This window comes from Psittacula echo (assembly GCF_963264785.1).
Source record: "Psittacula echo genome assembly, chromosome: 7".
Lineage (NCBI taxonomy): Eukaryota > Metazoa > Chordata > Aves > Psittaciformes > Psittacidae > Psittacula > Psittacula echo.
In genome coordinates, this window is record NC_137740.1 from 56843339 (window position 1) to 56859468 (window position 16130).

At 40.0% G+C, this 16130-nt stretch overlaps 1 protein-coding gene across 1 annotated transcript; it reads left to right on the forward strand.

The window, feature by feature from the left end:
* Positions 1–1575: 1575 nt before the first annotated feature.
* On the forward strand, positions 1576–13572 carry DR1 (down-regulator of transcription 1). Its single transcript, XM_080622569.1, has 3 exons — positions 1576–2197; positions 7337–7500; positions 10831–13572. Exons 1-3 carry the CDS (start codon positions 1978–1980, stop codon positions 10975–10977), a joined length of 531 nt encoding a protein of 176 aa, XP_080478695.1. The 5' UTR covers positions 1576–1977; the 3' UTR covers positions 10978–13572.
* The last annotated feature ends 2558 nt before the right edge of the window (positions 13573–16130 follow it).

A 16130-nucleotide genomic window follows, 5' to 3' on the forward strand; every position in this document is an offset into this window, starting at 1 on the left:
AACATCAGTGCGTTATCAGCATTGTTCTCAGACTAAAGCCAAATCACAGCACTGTACCAGCGACTGGGAAGAAAAATGACTATCCCAGCCAAAACCAGGGCAGACCAGAGGCAGGGGGAGGTGCTCAGTGGCCAGTGCCCGCAGCAGCCCCTGTGCACAGCTGGAGGCCTCTTCGATGTCCCAGTTGTAACTCAAACCTCCTTCCCCAAAATACCAGGCTGGTGCCTGCACCTCAAGATCAGTGCATGGATGGGGGAGAGGTGGGAATAGCAGCTAGGCTGCAAGTGGGGAGGCAGGAGTTAAATGAAAGCAGTGCTGCTGAGGCTGAAGGGAGCATGGCCACTCATCCCCTGCACCCCAAGGTGCAGCCAGAGACCTTGCCGCTGTCCTGTTGTGGGTTAGGGTTCAGGGCAGGGTTATGGCAAGAGCAGGAGCGTATCAGTATCACACCTGTATGCCTGTCGCCAGCCTGCAGCTTTGGCTTGGGCTGCTCTACCATGTTTTTTGCCTTTCCAGTACTGATTCAGAGAAAACTGCAGGAACAAACTGACTAACAAAGTTTTCAAGTTGACAAGCAGGTACTCTTTATTGCGGTGCCGGGAGCCACGGGGGATAGCTCCTCCTAAGTGTATCACTGTATTGCTATACAAGCCATCCTTATATAGTCACTGGGCATACATACATATTCCTGAGGCTACACATGAATTACATCATTTTCCAGGAAGTTTCCCGCATGCATACAAAAACGTGGTGGTGGTCTTTGAGGGTCATTTACTTCTTCCAATAATCTTCATAACTTCTGGCAGTCTTTGAAGCACCAGCTTAATTAACATTACAGAAATAGCAATAATCCTGTCCTTCTACTTATCAGTTAGTTTAACTACTTCCATCCTGGACATCTGCTAGTCCCTGATACTCCCCAGTAGATGTTTACACCAGCTTAATGGATTCATTAACACCACAAACATAGCAACCATCCTGTCCTTCTACCTATCAGTTTAACTGCTCCCATCCTGGACATCTGCTAGTCCCAGATACTCCCCATCCCCAGGTCCTGTTTTTCTATTCTGTTTTTCTTACACTTTTTGTACTAAGGTCCTAAGGACCTAAAACTATGTCAACTACCTTCAAGCACCTCAATTATTTTCCATTACAAAGCCATCAAACTTAACGTTACTTAGAACTGATAACATTTTGTGCCTCCTTGTCTCCGTACAAAGCAGCAAGGTGCTACCAGGACTGCAGGTTTTAACGGGCCTTCCACAAATGCCCGTGTGCTTTGGTTCCTTTTGCTCCATGAAACCCCCACGGTACTGTTTACCGATCAGGTGAAAGCAGCAAACACCGCTTCATAGGTGACGCCTCGGTGAACCCACAGCAACGCCTGCCGCTCCTGGGCAAACCGCAGACGAGGCGCTTGCCGGGGGGGTGACCCAGCGCGGCACCCAGCCCCTCGCCATTGCTACCACCGCCCACACGTGCTACCGCCCGCCCTTCCGGCCTTCCCGGGGCGGGAGTGCTCAGGCGGCGGAAGCGCGTCTCCGCTTCCGGCGGAAGCGACGTCTCTCGCAGGTCGAGCCCGTAATCAGACCGTTTCCGCCTCGCGGCCGTCCGCACCACTGGGCCGGACGCTGCCGCCGCCGGCGGGGGAGCCGGGTCGAGCCGCGCTGCGCTGTACAGGGGTGATTTAGCGGCTCGCCTTTCCCATAGCCGTTCATAAGGCGGCGGCGCCAGCGCCCGAAGGATGTGGTGGAGGTGGCAATTGCAGGCGCCGCGGCCGAGGGAGCGCTGAGCCTGAGCAGCCCCTTCTTGGTCCCGCTTCCCGCTGGCCCCGCTCACCCTTCCTTCTTCCCTCATTCCCTCCCTCCTTCGTCAGCGCCCGCCCCGCCCGCCTCCCCCCCCCTCACCGCCCCGCGCTGGAGGCCCGCGCGGCGTCTGAGGGGGAGCCCGTGAGCGCGGGAGCCAGCGGCAGCCAGGATGGCCTCGTCGTCGGGCAACGACGACGACCTCACCATCCCCAGGGCTGCCATCAACAAGATGATCAAAGAAACGCTCCCCAACGTCCGCGTGGCCAACGACGCCCGCGAGCTGGTGGTGAACTGCTGCACTGAATTCATCCACCTCATCTCCTCCGAGGCCAACGAGATCTGCAACAAATCCGAGAAGAAAACCATCTCCCCGGAGCATGTCATCCAAGGTAGGCGCTGTGTCCCCCGCGGGTCTGCGAGCTGCGAGCCCCTCCTGTCCGTCCCCGAGCGGCTGCTTCCGCTGTGTTTTGTTTTTCACCTCTATACAACGCAAAAGGCCGGGGGATCTCGTAAGGGTCTGGAGGTACAGCGTGTCTTGTCAGTCGCGTTGCAAGGGGAGGTTGTCTTTGTGTGATGAAAGCGGCTGTGGAGCGTGCCCAGGACCAGCCCTCGTCCTGTGCTCCGGAGAAGTCTGTGATGCTCTGGGTGAAGTCACCAAACCCATTCGTCCTTTTCGAACCTGTGAAACGAGGTCAGCTTCAGAGCGAGTGGTTCTGCACAGTTCGTTCACAGTGTGTTTTAGGATCCTGAATGTGTTAAATGTCCAATTGGAGGCTGACAAAAGATGCGTGGCTGAGTTTGTGGGGCCCAGCCTTTAATCCAGAGTCGTCCTGTCTGGATCCTATAAAAAGGAGATTCCTCTAGGGCTATCCTTGTAGTACTGAGTATTTGTATCTGCTGTAGAAAGCCTTTAAACGTGACTGATGCCATCGCATCTGCTGTTGACTTTTTCCCCTTGCTTCAGTAAAAGGCGAGGTCTGTCTGTGTCTCATTTGCTGTTCTTTAAATTCTGCTACAAACAGAGACTTTCGTTGCTCATCCTTAAGTCTGCAGCAGGCATGTTTTGTCAGGAATCATTCACGTTGTTGCTGAAGCAAAAGGTTGTTGATACCAGTGTCTGCTGCAAACAAATTTGTAGCACTAATAGTGGAAAGTACTGTGCTGTCTAGTGGAGGTTTTAACAGCAGCATTTGTAATACAGCTGTTTTCAGTACTGTGATGGTATCAAGTTAATTGAAAAAGTGGTTTTTTTGGTAATTTGTTTTTTTGGGATTATCTGGTTGAACCAAACAAACAAAACGATTCCTTCAGATTGTATCAGCTTGCTTACCACGAGAATTTTAAGTACTTGACTGGATCATGAACAGCAAAAGAAAATACGTGGTGTGTATGAACTTTAGTATTAATAAATACATGTAAATCTGGAAGTTCAGCAGCACAGCCACATCATAGAAGTTCAGAATGTAAAGCGTAAAACTCGTGCTTGCATGTGGGAGCATACTTTGGGGATGATGCTTTTTAGTAGATGGATAGTTTCTTCAAATGACCACCACAACATCTGAGCTCAGTTCTTAACACAGGACAAGACATGACCTATTAAGGTTGTGGGATATCATAGAATCATAAAATACTTAGGATTGCAATAATGAATGACAATATTTTTTGCCCACTAGTGGTGGTCCTTAGTAAAGATTTTACCTACTTCTGCCCTGGGGTTAGTCTGGATGGTTTTGAAAACAAAACTAAAATGTGTGGTTTTGCATATTCACACTTGGGTGTGCATGTGTCATCAGCAGGGGGGCCCAAACCAGGTATGTTACTGGGCTTTGTGCCTTTGTGTTACAAGATTTTAGAGTTAGGGAGGAGTTCCAAATTAGATCTGTACTTTTTCATCAAATATTGCTAAGGAAAACTTTTTTGTAATGCTCCAGAGATAGGAGTTGGTTTTGGATTTTCTGCTGTTCTTGTTTTTAGGAAGGTGTGTGGGCTATTGGCTTCTTCCAGATGCTGGCTAGTTGGCAGATGATCCCTTTGTGAGGTAGGAGTGTTTACATGGCTCATTTTGGAAACAGTGAAAATGTGTATACAGGTGTACTATTTCAGTGGTTTTATCTGTCTTCATACATTCTAGATACTTGCAGCTTTGACTGCCTCTTAATGGAGCTCTGGATAATGATGCTAACTACTTAAGTAACTGAAATATGTTTGTTGTGGTCATCCAGATATCTTGTTCCTTTCGAATGCTTAAACCAGTTCATTTAGAAGTAGGATGAGGCTAATGGCCTCACACCTGGTCCAGTCTAAACACAGCATGCTGCCAAGAGGAATCCTTTTGTACCCTCCCTAGAGCTGGATCCAGCAATTGCTGATACAACTGACTTTGAGAATCAAGGGAGGAAGCAGAGGTTTCTGTCAGATGAGTTTGCTGATCTGACTGTTCCTATAAACAAGAAGTTACTAGATTGGAAGCAAGGAGCAGGAAGGGTTTTTCACTGGGAAGGAGGAAGGGGAAAGAGGCACTGCAGTTGGTGACACCCTGCCACTGAACTGCGTTAGAGGTAGTGTGAAACTGCACTTGGTCACTGTACTTAAGTGTTTGGCAGCAGCAGTGCTTAAGACACCTTTTCCTTTGCTGTGCTGTTAAAATGATTGTGTGACCATGTGCTGATCTAGAACTCTTTCCACTTGCCACTGGGTTATGCTTCAGATAGACTAAGTCCCTGCTGTGTTTCATTGTGTGGTAGCACTACCACTTGACTGGCACAGTGTTGTCAACAGCATAGGGAAAGAAAAGCAGAGGCTTCTTGCATCCCATGAGAGATCTGATTTGGTAGATGTACTCAGACTTTGCCAAGCACTCACTGGTAGCAATAAAACACAAAGCAGCTTCCCTGGAGAGTGTCGAAAAGCATCAAGGCTATGTAATAGTCCTAAGTGGAGAGAGTCTTCGTGTTTATTGTTGAATCCCACCATCAGGAACCCAGCTGTGAATCTGAGGCTCTAATAAGCAAATGAATATCCTTCCATCCTGGAACAGAAAATAGCCTCATTTGGTAGTTATGTGAGCCATGACAAAGCAGGCTTTTTTATGAGAAATTGAACTTCCATTGAATTCTGAAAATGGTGAGATACTAAATCGACATTTTAATGGACGTGATTAGGTTGATTGCCTGGTCTACACAGACCTGTTGTGCAGTAAGGTAGGCTGCGGATTGATGGCAAATCCTGTAGCTTCTTTGCATGAGCTATTAGGGTACTGACAGTAGCTCTGCTAAAGTAGCAGTTACTTGTCCCATATTTTAGGACTGTGCTGGTATAAAGGGGTTGATATTTATTCTGTGCATGTGTTCTGTAAAGCCTTGATGTGCTTCAAGAAGGTAGTAAGTTTTGTAAGTTGTTTCACAGCCAGCAAGATGTTGATGCACTAGACCTGTGATGCATATATGGCTCTTCATAGGTTTATTATGATGAACAGTTGTGCAAATCTGGCTTGCTTACGTCACATGCTTTCTTTAGGATTTTGTGTGTGTGCTATATACAGTACATAACTGTCCAAGTCCTTTGCATTAATATACTTTCTTTTAAGGGCCATTTAAAATTTCCTTAAAAACACATCTTGCTGTTGACTGCAGATTGGGCCATCGTTCATATTCTGATGTAGCAGATTGCGAACCCTAATCACTGAGAATGTTCTTTTGATGAGCACCTATGTGTTTTTGCTATGTTGGTTTGTCTTTGAGAAGTTAGACTTGTAGAGTCTTAAAAATTTTACACTTTTCTTAAAATTTTAAGAGTTCTTATCTTTTTTAACCATAGTATAAAATTTTATTGCTTTAGTCTACTGTATATGCTGTTTACATGTTAAAATTGCATGAGTTCTTAAATATAGACTGCTTAGAAAACCAGTTCTGGACCATGAGATGTGGATTTGCCTCCTGTCTTCTGAGGTTGGATTAATCGAGTTGCTAAAGGTTTTTGGTAAATCTCTGTCCCAGGTTCATAGAAACTATGCGTTAATTGAACAGTGCCTGTGTGTGGGCTGTCTGAACTGGCATATACTGTCTCTGGAGAAATTTCATTATCTTTAAATCAGTCTGTCTTTTAACTTTGTTTTTCTTAAGAAATAGGTATTATGTAAATTCATTTGCCAAATGTTATCTGCTAAAGGAATGGTTGTCCTGCATAACTAAAGAGCTGTACTGTAATGCCCTGTTGAAGACAGTGTATTAATTGTCTCCTTGACTACAAGTTGGAAGCTGAAAACCTAGTGAATGCCTTTGGGTTGTTGTTTAGTTGTATCATACAATGGCATGCTGCTGTAATTATGCATCAGAAAATGTTGCTTACAAAATTAATGTTAGAATATAGTTGGAGTTAGTGTAGCCAAGAGCTTGTTTACAAGAGTTGTTGACTGCTGTTGTGCAGTTTATTTTAGTACTGTTTCTTGAATAGCTTGTGACATAAGGGTGAAATAAAGTAAGATAAAGATTAAAACAACTATCATTCTGTGAAGGAAACTCTGATTTATGTAAATACTGGAAATTAACCAGATGGTTTATTAAACTGAGACTTGAACCTGTTTCTAGTATAACTGATGTTTATGTAATATTTCTAGCGTATTCTGTAATAAGTTCCACTTATTACAGTGGAATTAGGAATATTAGGGTGGTGTATGTTTGGAGGCATATCCTAATAACTACATCAGGAAATAGAGTGTGTTCTTTTTGTCACACTTGGGTTTTTATAATCCTTCCTGTTACTTGTGCATTCTTCAGAAAGCCTGTTGTTGCAGGATATAGCTGCATTTCAGATTTCTTTGGGCAGGTAAAAGTGCAAGATTTTAGTTTCTGAATATATTTTCACATGAAGATAAATGAAGTGGTTTCTGTTGAGAAATAAAACATTGAAGAGCTCATACGTAATTCTGTGTAACTTCATATGTGTAAATGATGCATTTTTAGCTTCTTGGCACTTGAAAGACAAATTTAGATGTTAACAGACAAAAGCTAAAATTCGTAGGTCTAAGGTAATATTTCTGCCTAAATGAAGGATCTGTGACCATTTTGCTTCTGCTCTGTTACTGGTTGCTAATTTACCTTCTACTGAAGACTTACAACAGAACTGGAAAGATAGCATCACTGAGAGACTAAAGGTTAACAATTCAGATAGGGAGGACTACTTAGTTGTATAAATTCTGCTTGATTCTGATATGTAGAAGATGGGAAAAAGATGCCTTTTGAAGAAGAATGTTTATCTCCAGAAAAATGTATTGGAAAGCCATGAATCCTCTGCAAGTGCACACTGCTTTGCAGCCTTAATTTTTCTAGCCTGAAAACATGGATCCCTAAATGGCATAGAAGAGACAGGGAATATATCTGTCAGATCTTATGAACACAGGTTTCTGTCAGCAGATGATGGACAAATGATTACTTTTTTAAAATGAAGAAATCTCTTAAATTGAGAAATTTATACCTATTGTCAAAAACTTTGTAAAAGATAAACAGTGTGTTCTCTTTCTTTCTTTCTAGCACTAGAAAGTTTGGGGTTTGGCTCATATATCAGTGAAGTCAAAGAAGTCTTGCAAGAATGCAAAACAGTAGCACTAAAGAGAAGAAAGGCCAGTTCACGCTTGGAGAACCTCGGCATTCCGGAAGAAGAGCTTCTAAGGCAGCAACAGGAATTGTTTGCGAAAGTAAGTGAAGCTTCTATTATACTTCACAAGAAGTGAATACTTGTACTGATGAGGTTGGAATTATTAATGCTGGAGATCTAGTGCCACAAAAAATATGTGCACACCTCAAGAAGTATCCCCTTCCTTGTCAATTGCTGTGACATCTATGATGCTATTGATCTTGGCCTGTTTGAATTGGAGGAAGTCAACAAATAAGATGGTGCTAGTTGTTACTTCTGTTATTTGACATACAGCACTTGGTATGCAAACAAATTTTATAAACTAGGTTTAAAAAGCAAAAGGTTTTTTTCTGCTCTTAGGTATTTGCATTCTACTGGAGAGAATATGTTAGGAATTACTTGGCTGAGGAAATAAAAGAATGACAGCTGGTGTTCTCGGAAATGACCACTTTTGATGCATTAAAAAGTGAAAAAATCTTTTCTGTTTCTGGCCATCAGCGCACAAATGTTTATTTCTTAAGCTTTGAAAGAAATGCTTAATTGCTCAAAATTTCTAAGTTGTCTGTTCTCATCTTTCTTTACTCTTGGTGAGACTCTAATTGAGTGAATTCATACATAAATTTTTAAAGAGGCAATTCAGGCATAGGAAAAGCATTTTCCTGCAAATACTGTGCAAACAGAGAGACACACACATTCTCTGTCATCCCAGCCTTCTCCCCTCTCAGCTTTCCTAGATAGTTTGTGAAGACCCCCAAGTTTAAATAACTAAAAGCCATGCAGATATTTCTACACCGTCTTTCTATTATTCTCTTAGTTTAACAAGACCATCATTTTCTAAGTGATGTGAAAATTATCTTGGGTTTCTCTTCCCACTTACCCAAGGCATGAAACTTATTTTCTCAATTTGCTTGCTTAATTTCCTCTGCTGAAAATGCTTGTTCCATTGTGTGTAATGTCTGATCACTGTGTCCGTCTCCCCTCTGCGCTATACTTTAATCTTGCAGAAACAATCAATAGCTTGTTTTTCATATTACAGCATGCCAACTACTTTAATCTTAATTGCATGATGCACTTTAAGGCATTTAAAATTACAGCCTACCACACAGCTATTGTCTGTGTGCAGTGAACTACTTATGATAAATTTGTTTGTGCCTAACTTTAGTTTGACTCTACTAACATTAGAAAGACTAATATGCTGCTTCTGGATTAAGGGAGAGAGTTGCAAATAATAGTTTAATACCCTTTTTTTGGCTTTCTAATTTGTTTGAATGACTTAGCATTGTATACCAAATAAAAAAGTAGCAAAAATAAAGTGTGTTAAGGGTAGTACTCTCTACTAAGTAAAAACGTAAATGCTGAATCCATGGCCACCCTAAAGCAAGCCACGCTTTATCTAAGGAATGACCCCTTCAGGTATGTTCTTTTTAAATTCTGTAATATTGTGCCTTAATGTTTAAATTAAGGCAATGCATCCAAGATTGTACGAATGATTATTTTTTTTATATATATATAATTCTTGGGAATTTGGAAAAATTTTTACTTAGAAATGTCAGCCTCGTTTTTCAGCAGTACCAATTGTGTTATGCTGTTGGAAGTACTGTAATTATTCTTAAAAACAGTTAAACAAGTACCTGTTTGTTTATTTGTGCGATTTTGTTAATAGTCTGGAACATGCCACTAATACTGACTTCTTGCTGTAGCTTTAAAATACTTGCTGTTAATGTTATGAATGTTTCATGCCTGTAGATTGGATTATTGTAAATATTTGAAGTCGGGAATGGCTTATCCCTTTGCTCATGCAGATCTGTAAGTTTCTGTGCAAGATGAGGCCCTTAACAGATTTAGGGGTTTTACGGGGCTTCCTCACTGAAGTTCATTTGTGCAATAAATGAGTTAAGTTTGCCAGACTTCGTCATCAATACAGCTGAATGGTTTGGGGTTTTTTACCTTTCTTTCAATTTTTGAAATGGCTGATATAACTATAAATATGGCAGTGAGGGTAGGCACTGACAAAACAGTCCATCCAGTGTGAAGTGCTGAGCCTCTGGTGCATGCATGTGTATCAGTCACCTCACTGAGTGTACAGTAAACTTCACTGTAGCAGGGTCAATAGGGAGCCCTACTGTTACATTGTGTATGATAAATATTTATGCCTCTCCTATGTGTACAGATGCTGTTGTCTTCTTTTGTTGGAAACTTTACAATGTCTTAAGTTGTTTTTCAACCCTTGTAACCTCACTGCCACTTGAACTTTGAAATACTGGAAAGTCTTTATTGAGAAGAGATTTCTACCTCTGCAAAAGTATTTTCTTTTAATGCTAGAACAGACTGAGGAAACACGACTATTAAAATAAGCGAAGACTCCTTTATGGCCAAGTAGATAAACTGGTTTTGATCACTTTCCAAAGCATCATCTTTTGGCATCTTAAAATTCTCAAAACTGTGAAATTTGTTGATGCTTGGAAAAAATAATAGGAAAATTCAGTGAGTGCAATGGGATTAGAAAGGAAATCATTGCAGTCTGTGATGACTTGTAAAAGTAGAAGACTAAAGATTTTTAAATAACTTTTTCACTCAAAATAGAAAATTCACTCAAATTTTAGTTTTCAAAATAGAACATTCACTCAAAATAGAATGTTCACTCAGACATTGACTCAGAAATTGAAGTTCTAACTTGAACACAATTGACTAGTAAACTGTTGAAATCAACAATAGTTGCTGAAAACCAAGTGAAAATCCTGGATAGGAAAATGAGAGGTCATGTTGTTAGAGCATCTTGTACCTTTCAGTAAAGGGCTATACCTTTCTGTAGCAAAGCCTTCCTCAGTTTGCATACCTGAATTTGAGAAGACCTTGCATTGCTCTGTTTTTCAAAGATTACTTAACAAAGGAAGATAATGGCTTTCTTCTATGTTTTTTATAATAATGTGTGCCTTTGTGGTGCCATTGGATGATTTCATAATTGCAAGTTTTAGTATCTGTAATCACAAAGTAGGGCTGTTCTCATCTCTGAAATGTGATTAAATCTTAAGATCCCTTGAAATCAAAGCCTAGAATTTCCATTGCTTTGCCTCACTTAATTTTTCCATTAGGAAGTGGCTCAGCACAGTCCTTACAATGGACCCTAAGTACACCAGCTCCTGCCTCTTGTTTTTTGTAACTGTAAATCCTCCGGATAGTGGCCTCTTCAGAAGGAAGAGGGAATAGAGCTAAACATCTTGGTACAAATACTAAACAAATAATAACACTTCTAATTGTGTTTTTATAAGTAAAATGTAAAATTGTACAAAAGAAATCTGCAGGTGTGGATGAAACTGTTTTCTAAGGTAAGGTGCTCAAGAGGTTCTTCACAAGCTATGTATGGACTTAACAATTAAATTCATGTCTCTAGGCTAGACAACAGCAGGCAGAACTGGCGCAGCAGGAATGGCTACAGATGCAACAAGCAGCTCAACAGGCACAGCTTGCTGCTGCCTCAGCCAGTGCATCCAATCAGGCAGGATCCTCGCAGGATGAAGACGACGAAGATGACATCTGAAATTCACCAGCTGAATTTGTCTTTGCTAAGAAGTACTTTTACCTGCACAATGAAAACAGTGAAATGAATGCTTACCTGTAAGTTTGTATGCATCATGGACTGGCAATTGGTATTCTAGGGGTGTCTGCTGTTGTGTGCTGTACATGTATAAACTGTCTCTTTTTGAACTCTTGAAGATTTAAGCTTCAGTATCATATCAACTTTGGATTTTTAATGGTGTATATGGAAATTTTAGATAGCATTGCGTCATTTATTTGATCAATAAACAGTGTTACAATAAACGAGTTTATAAAATATAGTGAGATTTTTACAAAAAGCTCTAAATCCACATTTGAATTTCTTCCCTTTTAACTAAACTATAAAATCTTACTTAGGATTTTTAATTGTTTTGGGGGGTGGGGGGAGTGGTACAGTAGCCAATAACCTCTTAATGGGAAAAAAAGCAGAGTTCAGCATAGTAAAGTCTGAATTCTTACTTTTTAAAATGACCATGTATGTGGCAATAAATATTATATATGCTCAAATACCACACTTGTTAAAATTTGAAAATGATACATTTTCACCAAGTTAGGAAAAGGTATGTTTAATAGGAGTTGTACAAATTCAGTCTTTTTTGTATAGGAGTGGAAAAAAATAAACCTGTGGTTTTATTATGACATCCTTTGACAGTCCTAACTGAGTATTTCACTTCAAAGACTGACTGGTTTGAAGAACTAACTCTTCTATTATTTCACTCCAGTTTAATGTTAACCGTTGTTGATGGTATTTCGTAGTCCAGAGCTATTCATATTGTGGAAATGTAAAGCTGGAACTTGGCAAAACAAAATTAGTTTAGTTCCACTGATGTAACTGGGAATGATTTAAATATTCAAGCCTAAGATGGCAAAAACTGAAGCTAAGAGCATGCTTACTATAAAAGAGGGAATTTATTTAACCTTGATTAGTCATTGTTGTCAGCGTAACGCTAACATTCTCCAGACTAGATTGCCACTGGATTACTAAAATACCTTGTTGAAAGATAACATTTTCTTCCTTCAAATTGGTTCATAGGTAAGTCCAGGTTTTTGATTAAACTGTTCCCCGAGAGTGATCAACAATACGTGGAACAGAAATGATGTAGTAGTCCTTTTGATAGTTGATTTGAAACTTCTGTTGATTAATGGATGAGCAGCTGTTCTTTGTGTTGGAATAAAGCACAGTAGTGTCCATTGCTGAGTTTTAATGTGTTACTTGAAGTAATACTGGCATATCTTCTGGTACACTAATCTGAGCAGACTAGAAAAGCCACTTGCATGCTGCTGTAGATGATCCCATAGCTCTCTAACGATGCAGATTGTTTCAGTAACTGGTGTCCTCAGCAAGTTGCTCTAGTTAGAATTCTTGAGGAGGGCTGCAGCAGTCTGTTTACATAAGAATGCAAACAGCAAATGATGTGCCCATTTTTACATGGAGATCTGAACAAAGTACAATTGGCATATTTGCACCTCAGTCACATGGTGGCTTCTGGTTTAAATTGGAGATAAATCGAATTGCATATTGTATAAACGTGAACACTTCCTTAAATGCATTAATGCAGTGGAAACTCAGAAAAGTATTGGTTTGAATGCTTACGTTTAAACAGGAAAAAACAAAACAAAAAAGCTTTCATAGCTACTTTATGAAATGCATTCGGCAAGGTTCATCTGAGGAAGTGGTTTTCTGTAAAGGTTTAAGTACCAAAGGTAGAAAATCTAGTCTAGTGATACAATGTTAATGTGCAGTGTTGGCTTTTCTAACTTGTACTGTAACACCTTCACACTTTCTATTTTAAATGAGTCTTTTCCTTTTAAATACTACTAGATATATTTTCACACCTTTCTTTTCTGATGCAGAATTCAGGTTAACATTTTACTGCATCTGGTATGTATGGTGTAATATGTTTGGATCCTTGTGACCTTTCTTTTGGACATTCTTGTGCTTTTTCATATGCTGTATTCTTCAAGCAATAAAATTCTGATGTGTTTTTATAAAATTGCTTTTATATTTAATGAATGGTCTGTCTTCATTGTGTTTATAAAGAAAACTGTTAAGATTACCTAAACTCTGCTGTTACTTAGACCCACTGAACACTTCTTGTGACCAAAGTCTTTACAGCCCAAGTTCTGTGGGATGGCATTGCTGTTCACTGGGGTTCATACTTGCAAACAACATTTCTGGGCTTGACCTGCTCTCTTTCCTCTTGGGAATTGCATTTTGTATATATGCGTTTTCATAACCTGACCTTCTCAACTTGAAAAGTTGGACAAAGCTGCTGTAGATCACATATGACTGACTGAAATACTTTGAGTTTCACAAAGTGAAAACCCCAGACAGAGGGTGTGGAAATAAAGAGTGTTTGTTAGTCTCCTGTTGAATTCATGTCATGTAGATAGTCTTGTTCAGAGACTCCTTATTCAGCCATTCCACCCCAAGTATGAAGAGTAAACAGGGGGAGAATCTTCACTGATCTTTCAACAAACTACAAGCCTTGTATTACTTTCCTACCATGTACCAGCTGTTCTGTGAAGGCAAGAGATTTCTGAACTTGTGGTGCCACTGGGGTTTTTTTTTGGTACACCAGATACATAAATTTTGGTTAGTGACCTGTGTTGTTACTTTGTCTCAAAAGAAACATGCATAAGGATGTGTTTGTTTCTTAACTATTGGGTGGCTGAGATTATCTGTGGGTTTTCCATAGTTATTTTGACAGTCTGTTTCAGAGTGCTTTCATTAAGTGACTTTATTACAAAGCCTTTCTTCTCTGTTACTTTAATAAAATGCATGTGTGCATGACATTGTGGATACTGAATACAGTTGTATTTATTACACTGAGATGCTTTTAAAGGAAGGATTCTGAATATCAAATACTTAAATTGATATTTGAATTTCTCTATTTAAAAGCATCAAGTTGAGTTTGATATTGAAAGACTGGAAAGGAATTCCTGCAAGAATGGAAAAAGTGTGACAGCCACACTTATAAATGGTGCTGTTAAGATTTTGTTAAGGTACCTCCATTGATGAGAACTCTGTATAATAATGCCTGTACTGATTTGGTAGTGATTTTGAAACAGTGCCAAGTCAAGGGCGTGAAGTGATTTAATGATTGATGTGAACAGCAAAACCCTAACTCTGGAGTGTACACCTCATTTTAGCCTTCCAGTGTTGTGTAGCGATTTCGTGTAAACCGTGCACAAAACAAAAGAGGAGGGAGGAGTGTGATATGAAAGACTGAATGCTGTGGTTAAATTTACTTCCAGTGTTACACTATTAATCTAAGATGGAGAAGTTTTACTTTGCAGCTTACACAATGGGATCACGTCAGTGGGATACTGGCCAGTGTTAAGATTGATTTTGCTTGCAGATAAATCAGACAGGGTAGCTCTTTTGATCCTTGAGGCTTCCTGAAAGTCTACTGTGTGAACGGGCCACCTGTGAGTCGAGTATGCTGGGTATAACTGATGAAAAGGAGTCAGTGAGGCTCAGCATACACCAGTTAAGGTTTGCTGGCAATCGGGAATGATAGATTCTCTTTCAAAAGATGTTTGTGCTTAGTTTGAGTATTTTTTTTTTTTTCCCAGTTGAACTGAGCTTTTTTTTTTTTGGTTCCACACAATCATAGCTACAAAAATCAGTAATTTTGAGAATATAATAATGGTACTAGAAGTAATTATCCCAGTTCTTGGGTACATGGGGCACCAGATATGCTAGAGTATGTGCATTCCTGGAAAGAAACAAATCCAGTGAATGCTTGAGTTGGAGGCTGTTCTTTGCTGTGGTACTGTGCTATAATGGAACTAAGCCAGTCCCTGGGGAGCGGAGGTTTTGCAGCAATATGGTTAGATAGTGAATGCAATTGGACGTGCCATATCCCATGCATCAATTACTCATAAATCAAATAAGTGTGGGTTTTGCTGTGTGGATGAGTCTAGCATAAATAAACTCTAATAACCAAGGGTAGAAATACGTATCAGATGATGCTCCTGAATGTGCTGGGGAAGGGGATGGTTGATTTTTAATTCTTCATGGCTGTGATTTGTTGTCCTGCCAATTACAGGGATACAACATGAAGGCTTCTATCCCAAATGTTCAAGTACGGATTGACAGTACTGCTACAAGCTGGGGTTTTTTTTCCCCTCACTTTTAAATGTAAACAGCTACCACACTTTTATGTATCTGGGGTGAAGATTTGTAAGAGGCATAGTAAATTATGTAAAGATTACATTTCATTTTCAGTCTGAATGTTCATGTGGTTAATTTTTGTAATACTTTTGAGATGGTTTCTTCCTTGTTTCAAAGTAATTGATTTATTTCTTTTAGCCCCCATGTAGGATAACTAATGTTGTTTTAAATAGTGTAAGTCTGAATGACTTCCACACTCACTTCAGAAGGAATTAGTACAGGTTTGGTATTAGTTCAGTACTGTTACTAGTGAGTAATCAAGCTTTTATATCTTCAAAGCATTGTGCAAGCATTAATTAGGTGTAGGCAATGTTATACTGCCCAGTGTAATAATGTTGGTATTTGAACAGTCCTTGCTGTGCTTTGAAGCTAACACTTTCACATGCTGTAGAACAAAAAGGTAGTGCACTGTGTAGAGGAAAAAGATGTTATCCTAATGTCAGACTTCATGGAGGGGTGACTCATCTAGAGAGCAAGTAATTGGGAAAACAAAACAGACTTGTTATAAAAGTCCTTGTCAGAGATGAAATAAGTTACTTGTAACAGTGCAGAGCTTGGGATTGCTGGTTATGGGCTAGGACTTGATTTCACTAATGTTATGTTCAAATTTCATTCTGTTACCTACACAGTGAAAAACCACAGCTGTATTAGAAATCAAATTCTATGTTTTTTTGTTTCTGGGATGAATTTGTATTCTCTGCTAGGCAGCAGCATAACCCATGGAAGAGGCAGTGCAGTGTTAGTAATGCAAAAGCTAAGTGGTACATCTTTGCATGCAGAGATAATTATTTTCCAGGCAGGTAAAATTGAAATCTTAAATACAGACAGTTCCTTCTTAAAAATGTACTTACATACATCTTCCATATTCTCTGATGGTATTTCAGTGGTAGTTTGTCTGGATTGCTGGGTAAATTGTATGCAGTTAAACTTATTACCCTTAACTTCTTTTCTTGTTT